At 46.6% G+C, this 23,043-nt stretch overlaps 1 protein-coding gene and 1 pseudogene across 7 annotated transcripts in view; one reads left to right on the plus strand and one right to left on the minus strand.

Moving 5' to 3' along the window:
* Window positions 1-291: 291 nt before the first annotated feature.
* Window positions 292-23,043, minus strand: part of LOC147027581 (junctophilin-3-like) — a 63,372-nt gene continuing 40,620 nt past the window's right edge. For 3 of the 7 annotated variants that reach the window (XM_085877090.1, XM_085877096.1, XM_085877094.1), the window contains exons 4-8: window positions 10,299-10,417; window positions 9,282-9,629; window positions 5,923-6,302; window positions 5,393-5,487; window positions 2,188-4,256 (exon numbers count right to left, since the gene is read on the minus strand). In XM_085877090.1, coding sequence (XP_085733216.1) covers window positions 5,404-5,487; window positions 5,923-6,302; window positions 9,282-9,629; window positions 10,299-10,417 — 931 coding nt within the window. In that variant the 3' untranslated portion in view covers window positions 2,188-4,256; window positions 5,393-5,403. Of the gene's footprint in view, window positions 4,257-5,392; window positions 5,488-5,922; window positions 6,303-9,281; window positions 9,630-10,298; window positions 10,418-23,043 lie in introns of all 7 variants that reach the window. The other 4 variants (XM_085877092.1, XM_085877091.1, XM_085877093.1 and 1 more) reach the window with 4 other exon arrangements.
* LOC147027582 (signal recognition particle RNA) lies at window positions 11,541-11,682 on the plus strand (annotated as a pseudogene).

The raw sequence follows: 23,043 nt of genomic DNA on the forward strand, positions 1-23,043 counted from the left end.
AGTTTAATTTTAAAATGTTCAAAAATGTTCCTGCAATTGCATTTTTTCGTATTTAACCTTTTGACCCCGCTCCAGGGGGAGGTGTCAGAAATGGTACTGCTCTCGCACCTTCTTGCCATGTGATGATCATAACTACCAAGTTTGGTGGATTTCTGTACAACCGTTTAGGAGGAATTAGCGTGACAGACGGACGGACAGAGCTGATTACAATTTCCCCTTGTTTTTTTTTAAAAAGCGTGAAGATAAATATCAGTTTAATGTTTCTTTTCTGCTCAATCAATGTTCCAGAACAACAAATCATTTCCACTTTTATTGTACTTTTCATTGTGAACGACCACCCAGCCACCAGTCACACTCAAACTGAGGCCCGGGACAGATTTAAACAGAATAAATTGTGCACAGACAGTGAATGATCCTCATCATAAAAATAATAGCAACAGCAACAATAGCCGAAATGTACATTTAAACCCACAAATGTGAGAATACAAAAAGAGAATGATGAACAACAAGGTAGAATATTCGCTGTCAAATTCAGTCTCACCATTGCTCTCAAAGTGTTTGAAGGCATTTGGATGAAAACGCGAAATGACTGCAACACAGACCGATCTCCAAACTGTCAGGACAGTTTATAACATCAGCTTCGCAGATCATCATTTCAATCCACACAGCACAAGTCAAGCAATACTATTGGCATACAACCTGACTTATGACCTTTTCAGCATTGGATTTCAAACCTCTGCAAGATCACCGAATAACACAAAAATAAAAACTGTACAAAAAAAGTAAAGTGACAAAGTCTAAAGTGATTTTAACGTTGAATATGGTGAATAGGATTGAAGTGTAACATTCCGAAAGCAATGTCAAACAAAAGAAAAGTGCCATTTGTGCACAAACTTGCGTGTGTGTGTGTGTGTGTGTGTGTGTGTGTGTGTGTGTGTGTGTGTGTGTGTGTGTGTGTTTGCTAAATCAGACCATCAAAATAATTTCAGAATTGTGAAGGGAGGAGGAAAAGGATTTGTGTGGAGATCATTTCCTTTAAAAGTGCTATTTTAGAAAGTTGATAGAAAAGGTAGAAAAAACAAATACCACACAATTCAAACAAATGTAAAAGAGGAACTGTTCATCAAAAGTCAATTTTGTTTGAATTGAAAATTGTGTTGTGCATACTTGTATTTCAGAAAGGTCCATTCGTGAGAGAATAACACAATAAGATGAACAGTGCCATGTGTTCTCAAAGCTACGCTCAAAGTATTTTGTTGATCGGTTAAAGGTGGTTTATCCTTTTTAAAAAGTTGGTCGCACAGAACTTTCTTTTCTGGCAGAGATTCGGATTTTCGGTAAAAGCTTCTTACAAAAACTTATACAAACGTACAAAAGAGGCTGCTGTGATTGTCCGTCTGTTCGGACAAGAACAGACAACATCAGAAATCATATAAATGTGTACAAGACACTCCCAAGTCTGTGAAAGCTACGACAAGACAAAAAGAGAGAAATAAAACAAAGAAATAAAACACCGATCTCACCCATCTCCACTCGAATGTCATTGTTGCAAAGTAATCCACGACATCGTGACGTGAACAGATCGTATTTTTATTTATTTCTTTATTTTTAAAATATCAACCGGCTAGCCCTTTTTCATGCAGCAGCGTGCCTCAAGACTTTACATCAAAAGGCAATTGGTTATATCAATAATAATAATAATAATCATAATAATAATGTGAATATTTATTTTACAAGGTTCACAATCGCACAACCAGAGCGCACGAAACAGTTCTGGAAAGCTCGTCGCGCAATTAATTCTTGTGTACAAGTTATATTCTAACCTCATGATATGAATACACTAATAAGACACGAAACACGTGATTTCTGTATCCGAATAGACCAGAGTGACAGGAATGAATCAAATGAGAAAAAGTCAAGTGGAGTTCGTTCTAACAGCCGAAGGGAATTGATGAAATAAATCAATAAACCGAGTCAGAGCTTGCACGTTTCTGATTTGGACAGGAAATACTCAAATAGGGGGGAAGTCTTAAAACGGGACAAACGATACACACAGAGGCGGGAGGTTTAACATACAAGGCACTTTCATTCTTTCGGCTTTAAAAGCAAAATACAAGTTACAATTATGGCAGTTGTGATTAAAACGATTTGTTTAAGGAGTTGAAAGTAATATGAAGATTGAAAATTATTATTTGACAGAAAATCTTGGGCACGCATTCAAAGTGGAATAAAATCGATACCGTGACTTGACTCTGACCGAGAGTCAATTTCGCTTGTGTGGTCCGTTGAGTAATTCGGACATGTCCTTCAATCGATTTCAGACACACTCCCATTCGATACTAAAAGGTTTCAAAATGGTGAGAAAAAACAAGAGTGAGAGATAATATATAAGACTAATAATGACCCGCCTTCAAAACAAAAATCTCAGAAAAACGCAACAAAATGGCAAAATAAAAACTAAAACTTTTCTTTTAGCTTCAAAACGTGGTCGTTGTGCTGGTCGTCTCGATGCTCAAATGTGAAAAATTATATTATAAAAAGGCCTTAAAGCTTTGAACATTTATATTTATACACCATGCAAACTAAAAACCTTCGATTTCACGGACGTAAAACATAAACATTGCATGGGAATAACTTCGGGTAGAACTTGCGTCATCATGCAGGTTCAGAACAGGGAATTCCACGAAACGTCGGGACGTCATCAAAATAAAAAGAAAAAGAAAACTCCATTGACAGAAGAGTGCGGAACCAGCAATTATTGGCACATGCAGCTCAGGTCGCGGGCGGAATTTCTCATGCTGTTTAAGTTTTAAAGAACGTTAAAGGTGATACGCTGTGCACAGATCCAGGTTTGATTTTAGAAACAAATGCCAGGTCCGTGGGAAGGCCTCTTGGAAGAGCCATCACACAGCACTGTGAAGAGATATTTCCTGCGCCTGGATCTTCCACCATCAGAACAACGAAGGTGGTTCAAAGCAGAGGATCTCGGCATCAAGCGAGGAAGATTTAAATTGAAGTTACCATAAAAAAAGTACGGAGTGAAGGAGAAATTGCAATGTTACAGGAAAAGGAAATTACTTTGTTGAAGGGGGGTTTTTGTGGGGGGGAGGGGGGATGGAGTGGTGAACATTAAAATTTTAAAAGCAAGAGAATGTAAGCATAAGAGGATGTGTACGTAACAGAAAAAAAAAACAAAGATGGAATAAAATCTCAAAAATTCCCCAATGAGGGGTTTAATGACTCAAATAGATGAAGGAAAATGGTTCATTGTTCCAAATGCACTTATGAAAGGTTCCTTATGCCAGGTCAGCCCAAGTGTATGTTCTACATTTTAAAAGGAAAACTAAATCATTTTTCTTGACTTGACTCGACCTCACGAGTAGATGTTCTTTTGATCGTGTCAACCCTTAGATGCTCACTGTACACGTCAACACTGTTTGTCCAATCCTTGGAAACACAGCACATCATTTTGGGTGCGACAAACTTAGTGCATTGTGCATGGAACTCACAAACCACATAATGGAGGTTGCTCTTGCAAAAAAACAGTGCGCCAGGAATGGCCTTCGCGAACCCTGTAGAATAGGCGTGCCCCCCACCCCTCACTGCTATGGCGAATCGCATGCAGCTTCCACCGCAGACGTGGCGTGTGGAGAATCACTCGCATGTGGTCCTCACGAACACGAGTGTGTGATCGTGGCGGGCGGGGCGATTCGCACACGGCCCTTTAAGATGGGGGCAAATCCCTCATGTCTTCGCAAAAAAGACATATCCTGCATGGCCCTTGCAAACGCAACGTACTGAGCAATGATTTTGCCAATGCCGTGTTTGTGTGTGGTCCTTGCAAAAGAGAGAATTGTGGGTTTCATATAAACTGCAACACACTTTCACCCCCTGAAACATTCCAATCATGAAGCCTTGTGTTTTAAGCATAATCCCACTGAGTATCACCAAGTTACTATCTCAACTGCAAATATTATCTCACCGTCATAACTATCTGAGGGACGGCACGTACAATTCCTTTTCAATCACTAATAACTTGTCTGATTCTTTTAATCCATAAGAGTGTGCCAGCTAAAGATTTGTGCGGAGTATGACAAATGATTCTAAAAGTGAACAAGAAACAAAAGTCAAGGTGACAGTGATGTCGCCACTTCCTGGCTGGTTTGAACAATGACGAGCATCCTCACAGTGGAAAGACTTGTCTGAACACACATCTTGCAGTCACCAGCAGATGGCGCCATATGTCATGGCAAGGCCTTGGTGAAGATAAAGGGGGTGGGGAGAAGGGAAAGAAATGGACCATAAGCTTTGGCAGCCATATATTTTGTATTCTAACAAATGAGATGGCGGGATTGTTAAAAGGCAGTGCAACAAGAAGCTGCTATCCATTGGAAATCATTTTAAGCCATCAACCTTGTCCCACATGTTTGGAATGACAGCATACCTTTGGGGAGGTCGGTTGGGTAAATAAATTTAGCAATTAAACTATTTCTGGTGTACGCACACACGGACGCACGCACGCACACATGCATGCACGCACGCACGCGTCATCTTTGAGTATTGCAGGAAAGGTCTTACATATTAAAGTACAATGACTTCATTCAGTTTGTAAGCGGCTTGTTCACCCTCGAATGTCCTTCTCCCCCTTCCCCTTGATCTCACTCTCACTTGTACTCTTACTTCGACTCTGCTGTTCCTTCTTTTCATTTTGTTCCCATCCATTTTGCTCTTGCTCTTCAGTGAGCACCGATCATGTCCACAAAAAAATAAAAGTAATAAATGTTGATGCAGATGTCAAACTGGCTCTCCTGGATGCCAGCAATGACTTGTGGTTACTAATTATACCACAGTGCCTTTAAAAGAGTGCAACACATGGGGGCGCAGGACACAAGGGGCGCAGGACAAGGGGGCCACAGGACACAAGTGGGCGTGGGACACATGGGGGCACGAAACACACGGGGGCGTGGGACACACGGGGGTGCAGGACACATGGGGGTGCAGGACACACGGGGGCGCAGGACACAAGGGGGCCAGAGGACACACGGGGGCACAGGGCACACATGGACGTGCTTTTTTGAATGTAGAAGCTGAGCACATAGCAAAGCTGGCCTCCAGATCAGCCAGTTGCAAAACACACACACACACCCGCAACAGGGATGCAGCAAGCTCTGCCATTAGGACTGGATTTGAACACTCCTCAAAATCCTAACATCAGATCCCAACTTGTGTTATCCAAAACAAAAGGAATAATGAACGAGGAACACATGTGAAGAGATTAAACTTTTCACAATCTTGCAGACATACGAGTCAACAAAAGTCCTGTTTCAATATCTGTTCCAGTAAAAAAAATATTGTTCACAGTGAAGTATTTACACCATTAGGTGAAACTCACGTGGTCCCCGCTCAGGTCAACAGTTGGGCAAAAAGAATGGCAACTCCCATTATTAACAACATCACCATGGCCCCAATAATGGTCCTGGAGTCCTGCTGGGAAGGGAAAGAAAGAAAGAAGGAAAATCTCGTGTAATCTGTCAGACCATGTGGGCTCATTCAATCAAAGCTTATGTGCAGGGAAGCTGCTCATGTTTACCGACAGGAAACAATGATACGAGTTTTAACTTTGTTTGGAAAGGGACCAAAGTCAATGGGGGAGGGGAGAAGGGAAATTTTACTTCGATTTCATGAAGTCCTTGGTCATGGAATGTTTGCACGAGCTTTGCTGTAATACCCAGCAAGCCACGATATATTAACATAACTTTCCACAGGGGAAATTCATGCTCTATGACAGAATAAAGGTGACAATGAAGATGGCAAGCAAAACAGCATTTCTCATGGATTTTACGAGTTACTGAGAACTCCAAAACCAAGTAAACGTGGCAGATGTAACAGCTCAAGCGTGCACCAGCCTCTCTTGGTGCTTACCGAGCGAGATGGAATGATCTCCATCACAACCTCAATCTCCTCCTCTTCTCCCTCCTCCTCTTCTTCTTCCCGCTCCTTCTTCTCTGTCGTTTCACATCCACTTCTTTGACCCAACTTCTTACATCCTTGTAGGCCCGTTCTCTTGTTTTCTGGAACTGTGTCATTGACTTCAGTTCTGCATCCAGAGGTTTCCTCCGATTTCAGGGTCTGCACATCTGACCCTCGATGTCGTAGAAATATGCCATCAGACACTGAACCTCTCGGATCTTGCATCTTGCCACAGCCCTTCTGGTCATCTCTTCGTCGAAGAGGCTTCATAGCCTGCTCGTAGTGAATGCGAGGGGGATGCGGTCTTGCTTCTGTTAGATTCTGAGATGGACCTGGACACATGGATTGGGCCGTCACAATGGTTCGTAATATCCAAAGCAAACCCCATTGTTAAAATTCTTCTTGGAGGAACAAATTGAAAGCAAATTTAACAAATATGCTGCTGTTCCAACAAATTAAAGAAAAGTTGCAAAAAAGAGATAAATAAATAAAAAAGGAAAACAATGATGTAAGGGTCAGGGAGAAAGTTTTTATATTCTACTTTTTCGAACATGAGTTGTTCGTCAACGAATTGATATCAATGAACCTCAAACGATGAAAACACAAACGTTCGGTCATCTTTGAAAATCTCCACCACCAGGCCACCTGAGGATGCTAACTTACGACGCACGTTGTTGAACCTGCTCAATATTCTTGTGTTGGATAAAGTTACATTCATCGGACTCGAAACAATAACGAGTCTACCAATCTGCAAAAGGTACCGGAGCAATATAAACAGACACTGCAGATGAGGACAATACAACTGGAACAAAACAAAAGGGATCCGAATTTAACCTGGAAAACAATAACTGTTTGGACCAGCGTGGAACATATTATAGATTTTAACAAGTAGAACGGCACTTGGTAGAACACGTACCTCCGGCAGGCTGAACAGTTTATGTTTTGTATCCCACTGAAAGGCCGGATCTGGATCCGGACCTGAAACAAAATCTAATCGGCTTGTTCTTGTCACCTACCCAACTCATCCAACCAAGTTTTGTCATAATCTGTCCCACGAGTAATTCAAACCAGAAACAATGGTGCGACTTGCCGAGATTTAAAAAAAAAAAAAACTATCACAAAACAAAATTGTTCTCATCACGGGATTTTCGAATTTCTCATGCTCCGAGTAAACGAAATATATGATCAGAGCTGTGACAACTTTTGAAATTACAGTGAGAGCAATATTAAACATGGCTGGCAATGGCAAAAAAATAAATAAATGGTGATAATCAAATGTCAGTCGTGATGATCATCTTACTCTTACTGTTCAATTGTGTCATTGTTTAAGTGATAATCTAGACAAGGTGTAATTGATTCATGTACGCACATGCTGATGCTGTTCCCCCAGTGCAGCAGCACATGATACTGCAGAACCCACTGCCAACATTCCAAACATCCCACACCTCGTAAATCAGGGCAGGAAATTTATCCTGTGGCCAGGATGGTATCGATACACAAAGGGCTTACGCTATCAAAAGGAAATGTGGGGTCTTTAACAGTCCACCAGTGAAAGCTCGCAGGCAGTGAGTGAAGCGTGTTCATCGATGTAACATCCTGCCTGGACGAAGTACCGCGCTGGCAGTTTATAGTTGCGTTGCAAATCAAAACCAAAGTAGACAGCTTAAAGTTGAGTACGCTACCTCTGGGCTATCCTGTCAATACCAGAATAAGATGACGATTGTCGTGAACTGGGACAACATTTTATGAACAAGCAAAACGTTTTCTCAGCTCATGCAGGTATAGAAAATATCGGTAGCCTCCAAGCTAAGACAGTTAACAAAGTTAACAATCAAACCACGATAACCACAAAGGTGAGTGAGGTGATTGCTGACACAAGTTGGGAATTAATCCTGCAAACAGCCAAATTAAAAGGTTGAATTTGGATGGCACGTCCCTCGAGCGGTTGAGTGATGCGCCATTTTGAACTTGCATGTGGCTAAAGGCACGGGTTATTCAAACAAGGGAGTGTCGTAATTTATTTTCCTCAAGGGGTCTCAGTAAACCAAGTCGACATGGGAAAAATAGCAGGAACACAAATGCATGCAGGCTGAAGAAACATGTAATTTATTAGGCACAAGAGAACAGATATGGAACAGAATCCCAGAAGAAGACGTGATAGTAAATGCAATAGCTTAGGCAAGCATCAAAAAACAATAACAAGCAGTCATAGACTGGTACTTCCGAAATCGTCAACTTGACCTCTGACCTTGTCTCATAAAAGCTGTCTCGAGAGAAGGTAGCGACGCAAACCAGAAGTTTCTACGATGATTCTGTACCAAACCATCAAAAATAGAATGTTTGACCTCACTGTGACCTTGACCTCTGACCGATTTTGACCAAAATCTAATCAGCGCTAGCCATCACCCTCCTAAATCACGTGGTGTAATTTGACATTGGTAGCTTCTTCCGTTCTCGAGTTATCGTGCCTACAAACAAACACACAAACACACAAACAGAGGACGGAAGTCATCAATATACTTACGAAATCTTTAGATTTTGTAAGTAACAACAAACCCCTCGATGGGCTAACAAGTACTCAATGGTCACACACGACAAAGGAAACCAGGCAAGTGGGATGTGTGGGCTGATCGGGACCCCACGAGGCTGGCAGTCAATGAACACAACAGCAGTGCAAACAACACGGTGGACAGTTCCAGGTCCCGCAGAGAGGGACACAATCCCATTGGTGGTCCAGAGAGGAAAGAGAGATCTGATGCAAGGCTTGAGCACTTGGGACCTCGCCGGCTTTAATAGCCTTGCCCCCTGCTGGCCTCCACCTCTCTCCCAAAGGCATACTGTCGATTAGTCCATGCCCTGCCAGCCAACGAGCGCCAGCAGTGTGCGTGACGGTAGCACGATGCCACCAATCAAGTCCTTGATGTGCATGGGCCTCGCAGCCAATCATAGCCCTAAGCAACAAACAGTCCCTGCCCTTCTCCCCCACTTTGCAGAAGCCTAAAATGGCCTGCCGGCCCAGTATTTCTTTGCGAAACAAAGTCATCAACACTTACCTGTCCTCACCTGGTTCCAGACATGGGGGAACATGAAAACACAATGCCTTACCCTCTAGAACCACTATTTTGGACAGCGCTGTCACACCCAGCAATGCAATCATAGACAACCAATCCCGAGCCACATGTACTTAACGCAGGCAAAAATAATCCTATAATCTCCAAGAACACACACAGTGGTTAGGGCCTTAAATAAATCACTTCCCACTACCCCATAAAGGCAACAATATTAGTTTAAGTATCAGTCCACCTACTCACCTGGCTGTTTGCTCTGTTCATTTGCCAACCAGGGTCTTGCACTGCCCCCAACCAAGCCTGCAGAATCGTGTTGTTGACTTCTTAGCTGTTCAATTCTTTTCGACATTTCATCGTTCACGTTTCCTGGCGTCCGATCATTCAAAAATGGAAACTTTGGCAGCTCTGGTTGGTTTGCAGGTGGTGTGAGCAGTAGATTTTCAACCAAAGCATCATCAGGTGGAGGGGTTGTCCCTTTACGGTAGAGTTCTGAACTCGGTAGCCTCTCAGGCATTTCCTTCAGCTTCTCAATCTCTGCTAATTGTTCATCATCTTCTTCATCATCATCATCATCCTCACAATCTGGCCGTTCTGTGAAGCAGAGATTGATTTGCTTTAAAAAAAAAATGAAGAAAAAAAAGGAAGACGATATCACAAGGCATATCAAACACAACAAAGCCTTTTTGACCATCATGTTGGTGTCGTAACTATTCATCGAAGCATTGCCACAGAATACTTGGAATAAAAACAAAAGCAAAATGATAAAAATTGATAAACTGTGTTTTTTGAACGAAAAGCATAACGAGACAATCACAAACTCCTTGCCCATTCTGAGTATATTTTAACTCTTTGCCACCCATTGCCATTCAGTGTAGATCTAGTTCATTTTAACTGTGTCGACTGCTGTAAAGAGTGCTGGTTAAGTTCAGCATCTTTTGCCAGTCGACTTCTAAGTACTGAAACTCCTCTCATCATCACCTCTCGCCAAGTTTGGAGTGGACAGAATACCGTGACGTCTATTTTTTGTTCATGAAAAATTTCAAAATTATTGAAACCTGCTCACAATCCACGATCCATCCATGCTTCTCCATTCACCTTCGCTGACTCCAAACTCCTCTCAACCCCTCTTCCATTCTCTCCCACACCTCCAAAGCTCAACAACTCTCCTTTCTTTTTCCTACCCTTCCCCTTCCCCCCTATTTCTCTAATTGAGCAGATCAAAACGTGAGAAGCCCACTGTAAAATTCTTCATTTTCTCACCATGTCTCATAAAGTTGGGTGAGAGTTTCTTGGCCAGTTCTTTGGCCACTCTGGCTGCTTCTTGTGATTTTTGAGCCACAGAGTCAGCAGCTTCAGCCTTAGCACGTGCATGCACAGCTCTGCATAGAACACGCACATGCACACACGGGCACATCAGTTGAATGTCATTCCATTATTGTGGTTTATACGCAAACATTTCAGTGACACAAATAAGCATCAATTCAATGCACCACAATGATATGACATGACTCGCATGCACGCACACACAAGCACACACATTTTAAATTAAATTAATAAATTGAAACGAGGGCCAGACAGCAAGGGGCAAGAGAGAGAATGATGGGAGTTTGGTGGTCCCCAAGGGATGAACAGAAGGATGAAGGGGACTTGACTGCAGTGGCACGTGGAACGGCTATGCAACAAAGCCGAAGCTTGGACCACGCTTTATCACCAGAGATCCAGAGAAGGAGACCAAGTATACCAGAAATAAACTCGAACGGCACTTTGTGGAGCACAAACTTTCACCACATTGAACAGTTTATGCGTTGTATCCCACTGATAGGACAGATCTGCATCCAGACCTGAAACAAAATTTGATCGGCTTGTTCTTGTCACATACCCAATGCATCCACCAAGTATTGTCATAATCCAAACACACCGTTTGGAGATATCATACCATATATCGGTTTTTTTTTTGGCCCTATCTATTAATGATGAAGAATCACTTAATTTTTTACTTTTTTTAATTATCATATCCGGATCTGGATCTTCACCAAAATCGAATCAATTCATCCTTGTCACACCCCAAACCGGTTCACCAAATTTTGGCCGAATCTGTGCACAACTTTTCGAGAGATCATCCTCACAGACAAACGAACAAACAGACAGACAAACAGGAGTGAAAACACAACCTCCGTTCACCTTTTGTGGCGGTGGTAATGATGCAGACATACCACTGGAGAGAGAACAAGTCCAACCTGCTAACCAAAACCAGGTAACAACTTCACAGACAGAGGGATAAGAGCAATAACGGTAGATGCTAATGAGGAGGAAGACAAGGGAGAACAACTGAACAAGGAAGAGGAAGAAGACAAGGACAATGATGAGCAGCGTATAATGGAAGAAGAGCTGGCCAACAAAATAGAGATGAGATTGATACCACTTGGGGAAAGACCACAGCTCTATCAAAAAGAAAACAACAAATTGACAAAAATACTAGTCAAGACAATGATACCAAAATATACCGGGCGTAGTGGCGTGCGCCTGTAATCCGGCTACTCGGAGGCTTGGGTTGGAGGATCGCTTGAGGACGGGAGCTCTGCGCTGGTGCCGCACTATGAGAGGGTGTAGGGCAGCCCGGAATCATGGTGAAACCCAATCCTTATCCCTGTGTCATAAGAGGCGACCAGGGTTGCGTCAGGAAGGGCATCCGGCGTAAAACCTATGCCAAATCAGTATGCGGATCATAACGGATAATCCGCTGTTGCGACCCCTAACAGGAACAGCCAAAAGACGAACAACAACAACAATGATACCAAAATCATCTCTCCTGAAGGAAATCTTCAAGGGAGATATGCTTTACAGTGGCATTGTTCATTCAAGAAAAAGTACCAGGCAAACAATGCCATAAAAATAACAAACTAGAGGGGGAGCACTCGGTGGAGTGCAAAACCTCCACCGCCAATACTGCTTGGTCACTCAAGTGAACCTGATATCCTATCCATTCAATTTGACGTCAACAGTGCTCACAGAGTTATAGTTTGCAACTTTCCCTTTTACTTTTAGCTTTTACATACTCAATTCATTCGTCATAACTAGATTCCTTCAGACAGAAATTGATTTCACGTGGGTATATCCACCTGAAGTTCCAAAATCAGTCGCAATTATAATTTTGGCATCTTTTTTGTTGGAAATCACTTATAACATGTAGAAATGCAACAAAAAAAAATCGAAATTTTGTTGAAACAAAAGTTGCAAAATTTTGTTTTTTTTTTCTCCAAGAAATTTTTTTTGGGGAGGGGGGGTTGGAAATCACTTAAAACATGTAGAAATGCAAAAACCAAAATTAAAATATTTTTTCAAAATGGCCGCCATAGCGGCCATATTGGACTTTGGACCAAGTCCAAAATCTAATGGCATGATCCTTGGACCATACCTAATCCCCCCACCAAGTTTCGTCGAAATCCGTTGAGGAGTTTTTCTGTAATACTGTTCACAAACAAACAACCAAACAAACAAACAGAAAGGGGTGAAAACAGTAACCTCCGATCTTCGATGGCGGAGGTTAATCAGGACCTACTGCACAAAGAGAGACCAAGCACCACCATGGAAACGGAACAAATGCAGAAATTCAGAAGAGGAACCCAAAGCCAATTAATGAGAATACAAAAAAGAAAAAATGTATAAATATAATTTTTTTTATTTTTTGGACCAAGAGGTAATGGACTATTGATGCAGAGAGAACTTGAAAAGAAAACAAAACAAATGATAGCAAGGAAGAATACGAAAAAAAACCCCCAAAAAATGATGAAGTCAACAATGGGAGAAAGCCAAACAGTTGTTTGAAAATAACCCCCCCCCCCCAACCCACCAAAAAAAAATTATACCATAAGGAAGCAGGGAAACAAACATGGGAAACAAAATCAAAATGCATCAAATCCCTGTGAAAAAAGATAAACTTTAAGTTTTCTGTAAAAGGAGTTTATGACGACCCAGACTAACACAATGAGGAAGCGGAATGAATTCAACACTTGGAAAAGAAAAAAAGAACACCGAAGAGAAATGCCCCCATGGATAATTGATGAAGGGAAAATAAATAATCTAAAACAACCCACCAAACCGTCAAAGCCCTCGTCAAGATGGAATTCCAAACTTCTGGCTAAAGCGACTGGATGCTCCACAATCACGACACTCAAGCATTCAATCTACTTCTCCAAGAGGAAAAGGTAATGGATGAGTGGCTCACAGAAGGTAACACCTTCCTCATCCACAAACCTGAATAAACTCCAAAATCCCTCCTCCTTCCAATTTTCCCTTCTGTGAGCTTCCTTCTGTATCCATCTTGTGCACCCCATGCATGCGTGTTTTACATCCTGTTTTTGTATGTTCCATCTTGATCTGTTCAATGTACTCGCTCTTCCACGAGCCTAGACTATGTATCCAAAAAAGAAAACCTCACAAATATCGGCCAAAAACATATTGACCAACAACAACATACAAACTTCGAAAGGGAATCATCACAGAAATGTTAAACCACCACTAAACACAAGGACGAGGCCGAGAGGCAGAACAGTAGGGATGGAAGAGAGGATGCTACAGTACAATAGACCACCGACTACAACACAAGGCCATACTAAAAAACTGCAACACGAGAATAAACAAATTGTCCAGAGTCTGGATAAACTATAAAAAAAGCTTTTGAGAATTTCCCACATTCATGGATGATAAAATGCATGCAATTGTACAAGATCAATCCCCAAATAATCAAACTGAGTGAGAAAGCAATGCAACTTTGGAGCACATATTGATATTACAGCACTCGGAAAGAAACATAGAAATACCAGGAGTGAGGATACATCACGGGATCTTCCAGGGAGCCTTTCGGCCCTCCTGTTTTGCCTGTCTCTGGACCCACTGAGCAACCTCACTAATTAGTCAGGACATGGATACACCATAACATCCAATAAGAGAATGTCCAAAGAAACAGGGAAGGTGACACATCCACTTAACTTGGATGATTTAAACCTTTTCGGACCAAGCAGCGTAAAATTGGTGCAACAACTGAAATTAGTGAAAGGGTACTCCGCCGACATTAAAATGGAATTTGGTCTCGATAAGTGTACCAAGTGCACATTCGTACAAGATAAACCAAAAAAAAAATGGACAACATAAAAATCGACCTAAATGCAACAATACAGGAGCTGGATAACAAAGCATCATGCAAATACCTCAGAGTAGAAGAGGGCCACTATAAACAGTATGTCACAAACAAATGTGAAAAACATTTACCAAAGAATACCTGCGTAAAACGAGGCAGATTCTGAAAACATATCTTACCCTGAGAAACAAAATTAAAGCAATCAACCAACTCGGAGTATGAGTGTTCCAATACAGTAACGTAATCATAAACTGGCCATAATCAGAAATCAATAAACTTGATATCAAACAAGGAAACTGCTCACCATCCACAAATTGTCCTCCAAAAATCAATGCATCCCAAAAACATACCTGCTGAGACGAGGAGGCAGCGGCCTAATGGAACTCAACCAAGTGCACAGAATGACAACTGCAGGATTGTCTGAGAACATAAAAAGTTCACCAGACTACAGAATCCAATTTGTATACAAGCACGAAGACAGCAAGCCAGAGAAGGTATCCCGAAACAAACTAGCAAAACATTTCCAAAGACAGGTGCGAATAGAAGATGTCACACATGAAACCGAAACAGCAACTAATACAGCCCCAATGAGTGAAAAGAAGACAAAATGTAAATATAAAGCAAAATATCAACAGATATACACCGACAACTGGGAGAATGACAAAAACCAGGAAGATGTAAAAAAAAATATAAAAGAAAAAGAGATGGACAGATTGAGAATACACAAAGAAGGCTCATTGGATTGGCGAAGAAGTGGGGTCAACTGGGATGGAGAATGAATCATAATAAATGCCCAAGACCAAATGATGTAGACACAAATTTCTCCAAAATTAGCATAATTAAATTAAGTGTGATGATAAAAGGAAAATGTAGCCAATTAAGCTTGACAGATATTTAACTTGAAAAGTAAAGTTTTTAGCACATAGCACAATGTATTGTTGCAACCCTTTAATGGGAAATGTATTTGAATACAAGATGATTATAACATCCACGTGCTCGAACATATATATTGTTGCGGTTTTCGCGCCCGCCGGCGTGCTGACGGCCACGTAACTCGAATCGCAGCACGTCGCCCACCGGACGGACAATCCAGTCGTGACCCTCTCGGACTAACGCCGGGAACCAGTCACGGGTGGACCTTTCGGTCTCACCGCGATCGAGCCAATCAGCCCCCGCGTGGGATAGGGTTGCTCGCCAAATTCGAACTACCTAAGTACCCACGCGGAGGGTAGACCGGGCGATCGCACCTCGCCGCAGGTCGACTTCGGACACGGGCCACTTAAGCGACCCGTTCCGACTGTCAGAATAACCGAGCGGTGTTATCGTCGACCTCGACGGTTCGATTAATTATCGGGCGTACTCAGCCCACTACCAACCCTTTACGTGAAGCAAGATGGGGATTCAATGGAGGAAAAGACGAAGCGAAGCGGGAGAACAGTTCAACAATAAAGCACATTTATTCTCGGCACACGGGAAGCACACAAATACAATTCCACCAAATGCACACAAAAAGAAAACACAATTCCATTTACACAAAAAGCAAACATAAAAGTGAAAACACAGTGCAGAGCTAATACCGACTACCGAGCACACGGCAACACTTATACAATTCTACTTCACAGACGGCGCCGACAACACATACCCAAAACCAAGGAAAAGAAATACCCTCAAGAATGAGGTAGGCCTGGGGCCGAGACCGGGTCGGGCCTACCCGTCTGGTGATGAGACGCGGAGCGGCGATGGCCCCGCAACCCGCGGGCCTCATGGACAGTGCCTGGCAGGGGGTGGGAACGGGGCCCCCTTGGTCGCACTATCTCAGCGCGGGGGGAAACAGGAGGGGGTTGCTGATGCTCGGGGTATAGAGGATCTTTATTATATGCGACGAGCGTCTCCACCTCGGCCAGGTCGCGCTGCCGGCCTCCTTCGGGTGCAGCTTCCTGCACGACGCGAGCACCCCCTCGTCTGGTGTCGCCGCCTTTCCACAGCTCCGTCCCCTCCGTTCCGACTCCAACGCACACGACGAGCAGCTCCACCGCCCGCGAAGTCTTGACCCTCTGCTTCCGACTCTCCTCTTCTTGACTCTCCGACCTCGGCTCTGCTCCTTCTCCCTCGTTCCGACTCTGACTCTCCGACCCTCCCGTTCCTACCCTCGTCTCGCTCTGCTCACTCTCTCCTTACTGACTGTCTCGTTCCTACTATTTCGACTCCTTTGACTGACGAACAGCGTCCTTTTATCCCCCCGTAACTTCGCCTTTGACCCCCTCCCTTTGACCTTTCAACTCGCACCCCATTGGCCCGAGAAAAGTGGGCGTGAAGGCTTTTTGATCCACAAATTTGCATATATCGATCGCCCTGGGGGCGGGGCCAATTCGCCCCTCGCTCACCGATTGGACGGCAAAAAGTGGGCGTGTGTCGTTTTCGATCCGTTTTTGAAGCAGAAAATCCGTGATTTTGTACACGCTGTTCAACGTGCGCCCTACACGAGTCCAGCATCGGTGCCCATGAGTGGCGCGAGATGACGGTGATGCGATGGTGGCGAGTTGTGACGGTAAAGGTCGTGGCGGTTGTGGTGAAGCGGTGGTTGTGGTCGGTGGTTGATGTTGTGGTTGTGATCATGGCGGTTGGTCCAAAATAAAGATAGTAAAAGAAAAACGGCTATCCTGAAGAGTCGCAGCACGAAAAATGACATGTATTCTCACTAGACAACGGGTTTGGGCCTAACTACACATGCACTTACCGAGATACCTCACCTAAGGGACCTGAATGGTGGTTTGCGAATCTGGTAACCACAACACTACCCCCTTCCCTTTTTACAGACTCGTCCCGAGTCGTCAAATTTTCGTGTGCCATCATGTGTAGTTTTCCCCTAGTACATTTTACCTACGGATCCCTGAGTGCGACATTCATGGTATTCGTGTCCCCAAAATAAATAACCTGAGGGCTGCGTAACTACCTAAACAAACTCACTCACACGGACGACTTAAATAAAATTGCCGGCGCTAAGACATACATGCCGGGGGCGCACTCATATGTACAGTACATCTTAACCTTAACTTACAAATTTTACACTAAACCATGGCCCAGGATCATTGAACTCTGCAAAGAAAAGCAGTTAGCAGGGAGCCAGGCTGCCCGCATGCAGTCTCTGACTCAAACAATGCAGGTGACAGGGAACGTGGCTGGCTGCTCACACGCAGTCCAAGGCCTTCCCTTTTGAACTGAACTCAGTGAACCACAACGGTGCATGGGCTGCACAACGCAGTCTCCGTGCCAGCTCAAGTGGCACACGCAATGAGCACAACGAATGGATGCATGGACACAAACACGGTGCACGGGCCGCCACTGCAGGCCCGTGTTGTAGCTGCCAACAGGGCAGTTCTTGCAGCTTGCAAACTGTTGCTTTTACGATCCTGGCGCACATGGCAATGAACAGGGGGGGCAAAGCAAAAATTGAACGGGGCTGGTGAACAGGGGCAGTGGGCATGGCATGGCAAAGGTGATCAGGCAAACACAGCCCGCAGAAGAAGGCCGCTGCAGGCAAACACAGCCCGCAGATGAACTGGCCGGCACAGGCCTTGAAGAAAAAAACAGCCAGCCGGCAGACGAAGTGGGCCGGCACAGGCCTTGCAGCAACACAACAGCTGCCGATCAAGTGGGCCGGCACAGGCCTTGAAGTAACACAGCCAGCAGATGAAGCTGGCCAGCCTTTGCCGTTCAGTGGAGGTTGGTGGAGGGAGTGCGGTGGTGCTGGCCACTTGGAAGGCGGGCTCGGACCTACCTACCTGTCTCCCTCCCACCTATCGCCTTTGCCTGTCACTGTACATACCCACTCCCTTAATTTGTCAAACCCCAATTTAGCCCCAACTTATTTTTTTATTGTTTTTATTTTTACTTCCCCACTATAAATCGTCCCCTAACCCCCTTTATCGTCCTTGTTCGGCTAACCTATTCTGTCACCTAGCCTACTCCCAACCCCTACGTTCCCTTCCCGGAGGGGAATAAGGGAGAGCTAACGTCCTGTGTCGAGGCCCAACGAAGCCTCAGAATGGCCTCCCCAGAGTTCGGCGATCTTAACACCAAGTGGGTCCAGCGGCCCACAACAACAGCGAGGGGATGGATGGTGCGGAGGGGTACATCTCCTAATCTACCCTATCCATTTAACTGTTAAACTACCCCGGGGCTTTCAACAAGCGCCTCTCGCTTAAACTATTGGTTCTATAAACCCAGATTCCCGTCGCCTGTGTTGGTGTCCTCACAATTTCGGGCCTCGCCCCCCAATTTTCTCTCCGTGCCCTCACACGGTCTCCTGGCTGGGACACGTGGCTCCCTTTGGCAGGCACGACCCTCTGCCGAATCTCCCGCTATGGCACCCCGGGCACTACACTGCCTCCGAGCCTACCAGCTCCCTAACACCGGGAGTGCCCCCCATGGCACCTCCCCTGAAACGCACACGTGGCAGGCCGGCCTCCCGGGCCCCTTTCCGAGGTCACCCGTGCCCACTGCACTGCCCACGCGGCTAATGGCGCCCGGGCCCCCGCACCAAGCGGGCGCACCCGTGCCCACTACTTCCTATCCCGACCCCCCATGGGCCCATGGCCTACCGCGCCCGACTACCCTGGTGCCCGGGGTACCCACTCAGCGCTACTCACCTTTCGCAGCCCCGCTCCCAAGCCCGTCAACAGGGCTCCTGCACCCCTCCAAACGGGTCTCGAGCCTACTTTCCCACCAACAACAAAACGACCTCCATTTTTCAATTTGACTAACCCAGCTAACTCACTCTACACTGACCCCGGGGTCCCTTGGGCGGGAGTCACTCCTCCCCCCAATCACTCATCGCACCATGCATTCCCCATTTGCTCCATACACACAGACCCGCTGGCCTCACTCACTCACCAAGCACATGCCTCCACCTCATAACTCACCAACAACTCTTCAACACACACACCACCGAACTCTGCCATCCTGCTCTCTGCATCCCCTAACTAACTCGTGCTCCCACGTCGTCCCTTAAACTACAGCACGTTCCTTTTAACACTACGTAGCTAAACTACGTCCCCACTACACATCCAAAGTCTGTCTCTGTCTCCAAATCATCTCATTAATCAATTTCCCAACCTAAATCTGGCTACAATCCCTCTAACTAATCCATTCCACGGACTCCATGAGGACTTACCCCTGCCCCATGAAGTCGGTCTAACTAAGCTAACCCTTCCCCCTAACTAGTTTCCATCCTGTGCCCCGGTAAGGGGGTCTTTCACCCCTTGCCCAGGAATCCTGTACACCCGAAAGTGAGGCTTGCTTTTTTTTTTTTTTTTTTCCATGCGCAGCACCTGCGCGGCAACTCAGAGCTCGCGCACTTTGCACCTGCCCGTGACGTCATGCAGCTGCACGTGTTCCTCGTCCCTCCTTGGACGGGACCATCCGGCAGAGATACCCCTCCTGCCGGATTCCAACCACACGTGCAGCCATGACGTCACCGTGCGCAAAAAATAAAAACACAAGCCCCATGTCTCGAGGGATTTCCCACGCGAACACATGTGCTCTGCCCGTTGGAGCTTAACACGCACGATCGCGTGGAGAACCCGTCCGGTCCAAATCCATTTACCTGCCTAAACTTTGTCCGTCCGCGGGATCGGCAAATCCACCGCGTGCGTTTCCGGACCGGGACTTCACTCTCGCAAGCGAGCACGTGGTGGTCTCGTGCGTTGCACAGCACGGACCGCGTGCTCACTGCTGGGTGAACCCGGCACGGTCCTCGAAACAACTACAGCCGCTACTCGGCTTTCGTTCCTCCCATGTCGCCGTCGTCGCCATTCGACCCACGCACACCTGCGTGTTACGACGCACACAGTCCACTCCATCACATTCACACGGGGAGACGCGGCTGCGTGCTCCCGCATGCCAACCGACATCTCCCTCTCATACCGCTCTCTCACACACACGGTCTCCCTTGCACACAGCGACCTTGCACACGGCCGTTCACTCACGCGTGCCTCACTACTCTCACACCGTGCCTCATCCACACACGCGGGGCACTCACCCGCGGTACCTCACTCATACACACGGCGACACTCACACACGCGGTCTCTTCCACACACGGTGCCTCACCCACACACGCGGGGGCACTAACCCGCGGTGCCTCACTCACACTCCGTGCCTCATCCACACACGGCGTGCTGGGAAGCACGTACTCCGGCACCATCGCCACCACACCACTCACACACGGGGTCGCTTCCACACACGGGGACGCACTCACACCTTGCACCACACACACAGGGACAACCACACTGGGGATTTGTGTCCCCACAAGGGTCTCCGGGGCCTCTACACCCCCAAGCTCTCCGTGCACCCGTCCACAGCACTCGTCCCCTCAACCTCGCAAAGCACGACCGAACTCACCTGGTCGTGACTCGCCTCAAGGGGGCATACTCCCTCCCCTCGTTCCTGGAGGAGGCCATCCCGCTGCTCGCACCGGGTCCCCACACGCTCCGCGAGCTCAACCCCATTGTCCTCCACTACCTCCGTGTGCGTGCGCGTCACTTACCCCGTCTTCATCGTGTAGTCTTCCCTCTATCGTTCCCATCTCCCGTGTCTCTGCCAACTCTTCACCCTTTACCTCCCTTGTCTCAACTATTATTTCTGTTGTCGTCACCTCGTGTCTCGTCTCACACGTTTTGGTCTCCCCATTTAATTTTTCCCTTTCGGTCATCGTCACGACCCTCGCCCAACACGTTCCACGAATTATTTTTTACCCGCCTCCACCGCGGGCCTGTCAGCCGTTGCACCCCCACCCAGCTCGTTTGCTCCCACACGTGGAATCGCCATTTTTATCTCCCCGTTCACGGCCTTCATGCCCGCCTACAGCCTTCGGCCCATGTTCGGCTTCTCGCCCGTCATCTTTTTCATTTCCTCCTTCATTTTTGTTTCCATTCCGTTCATTTTTGTATCTTTCTTTTTGTTTATTTGTTGTGTATTCTCTTCCATCGTCTTTTTCACTTCATTCGTTTCGTTTTTCATTTCATTTGTGTTTGCATCCATTTTTTCGATCATTTTCGCATTCATCTTTTCGTTCATTGCCGCCAGCATGGCGCATAGCTGGGCCATGTTGGATGCACTCAGCTGAGCCGTTTCGGCAAGGGTTGGGGAAGGGTTTTGGTGGAGAGGGGGGAGGTGTCATACACTGCGGCCGCTGCCGCACCCACCTCGGGCCCTGGGTTCAGTTGGGCGAGTCCGTGTTCCTGCACAATCAACATTTCCTGCACGGGATTCCATCCTGGACCATGGATTCTACATTACTATTACACATACCTAATCCACCCGGCACCCGCCGCCTTGAGACGCCATCTTGCTTTCGTGAAGGGTTAATTTGAATCGCTCGTAATTTGGAGGGAATCGGGGGTCGCTTCTCTCACCCCCTGGACCGATTCCCCGTAAATTTAGCCGGAGACAGGAGAGCCCGTTTTCCTGTTCTCCGATACCAGTGCCGCGAGGAGGGCGGGCGATGAATTTGTATCCCACTCCTGACACCAGTGTTGCGAGTCGCGCCCGCCGGCGTGCTGACGGCCACGTAACTCGAATCGCAGCACGTCGCCCACCGGACGGACAATCCAGTCGTGACCCTCTCGGACTAACGCCGGGAACCAGTCACGGGTGGACCTTCGGTCTCACCGCGATCGAGCCAATCAGCCCCCGCGTGGGGATAGGGTTGCTCGCCAAATTCGAACTACCTAAGTACCCACGCGGAGGGTAGACCGGGCGATCGCACCTCGCCGCAGGTCGACGGACACGGGCCACTTAAGCGACCCGTTCCGACTGTCAGAATAACCGAGCGGTGTTATCGTCGACCTCGACGGTTCGATTAATTATCGGGCGTACTCAGCCCACTACCAACCCTTTAAGTGAAGCAAGATGGGGATTCAATGGAGGAAAAGACGAAGCGAAGCGGGAGAACAGTTCAACAATAAAGCACATTTATTCTCGGCACACGGGAAGCACACAAATACAATTCCACCAAATGCACACAAAAAAGAAAACACAATTCCATTTACACAAAAAGCAAACATAAAAGTGAAAACACAGTGCAGAGCTAATACCGACTACCGAGCACACGGCAACACTTATACAATTCTACTTCACAGACGGCGCCGACAACACATACCCAAAACCAAGGAAAAGAAATACCCTCAAGAATGAGGTAGGCCTGGGGCCGAGACCGGGTCGGGCCTACCCGTCTGGTGATGAGACGCGGAGCGGCGATGGCCCCGCAACCCGCGGGCCCCGTGGACAGTGCCTGGCAGGGGGTGGGAACGGGGCCCCCTTGGTCGCACTATCTCAGCGCGGGGGGAAACAGGAGGGGGTTGCTGATGCTCGGGGTATAGAGGATCTTTATTATATGCGACGAGCGTCTCCACCTCGGCCAGGTCGCGCTGCCGGCCTCCTTCGGGTGCAGCTTCCTGCACGACGCGAGCACCCCCTCGTCTGGTGTCGCCGCCTTTCCACAGCTCCGTCCCCTCCGTTCCGACTCCAACGCACACGACGAGCAGCTCCACCGCCCGCGAAGTCTTGACCCTCTGCTTCCGACTCTCCTCTTCTTGACTCTCCGACCTTGTTCTGCTCCTTCTCTCGTTCCGACCTGCTGACTCTCCGACCCTCCCGTTCCTACTCCTCGTTCTCGTTCTGCTGACTCTCTCCTTACTGACTCTCTCGTTCCGACTTTTACGACTCCTTTGACTGACGAACACCGTCCTTTTATCCCCCCGTAACTTCGCCTTTGACCCCCTCCCTTTGACCTTTCAACTCGCTCCCCATTGGCCCGAGAAAAAGTGGGCGTGAAGGCTTTTTGATCCACAAATTTGCATATATCGATCG

This window comes from Eptatretus burgeri, chromosome 4 (genome assembly GCF_056783735.1).
Source record: "Eptatretus burgeri isolate ZD-2024b chromosome 4, Ebu_testis_v1, whole genome shotgun sequence".
Lineage (NCBI taxonomy): Eukaryota > Metazoa > Chordata > Myxini > Myxiniformes > Myxinidae > Eptatretus > Eptatretus burgeri.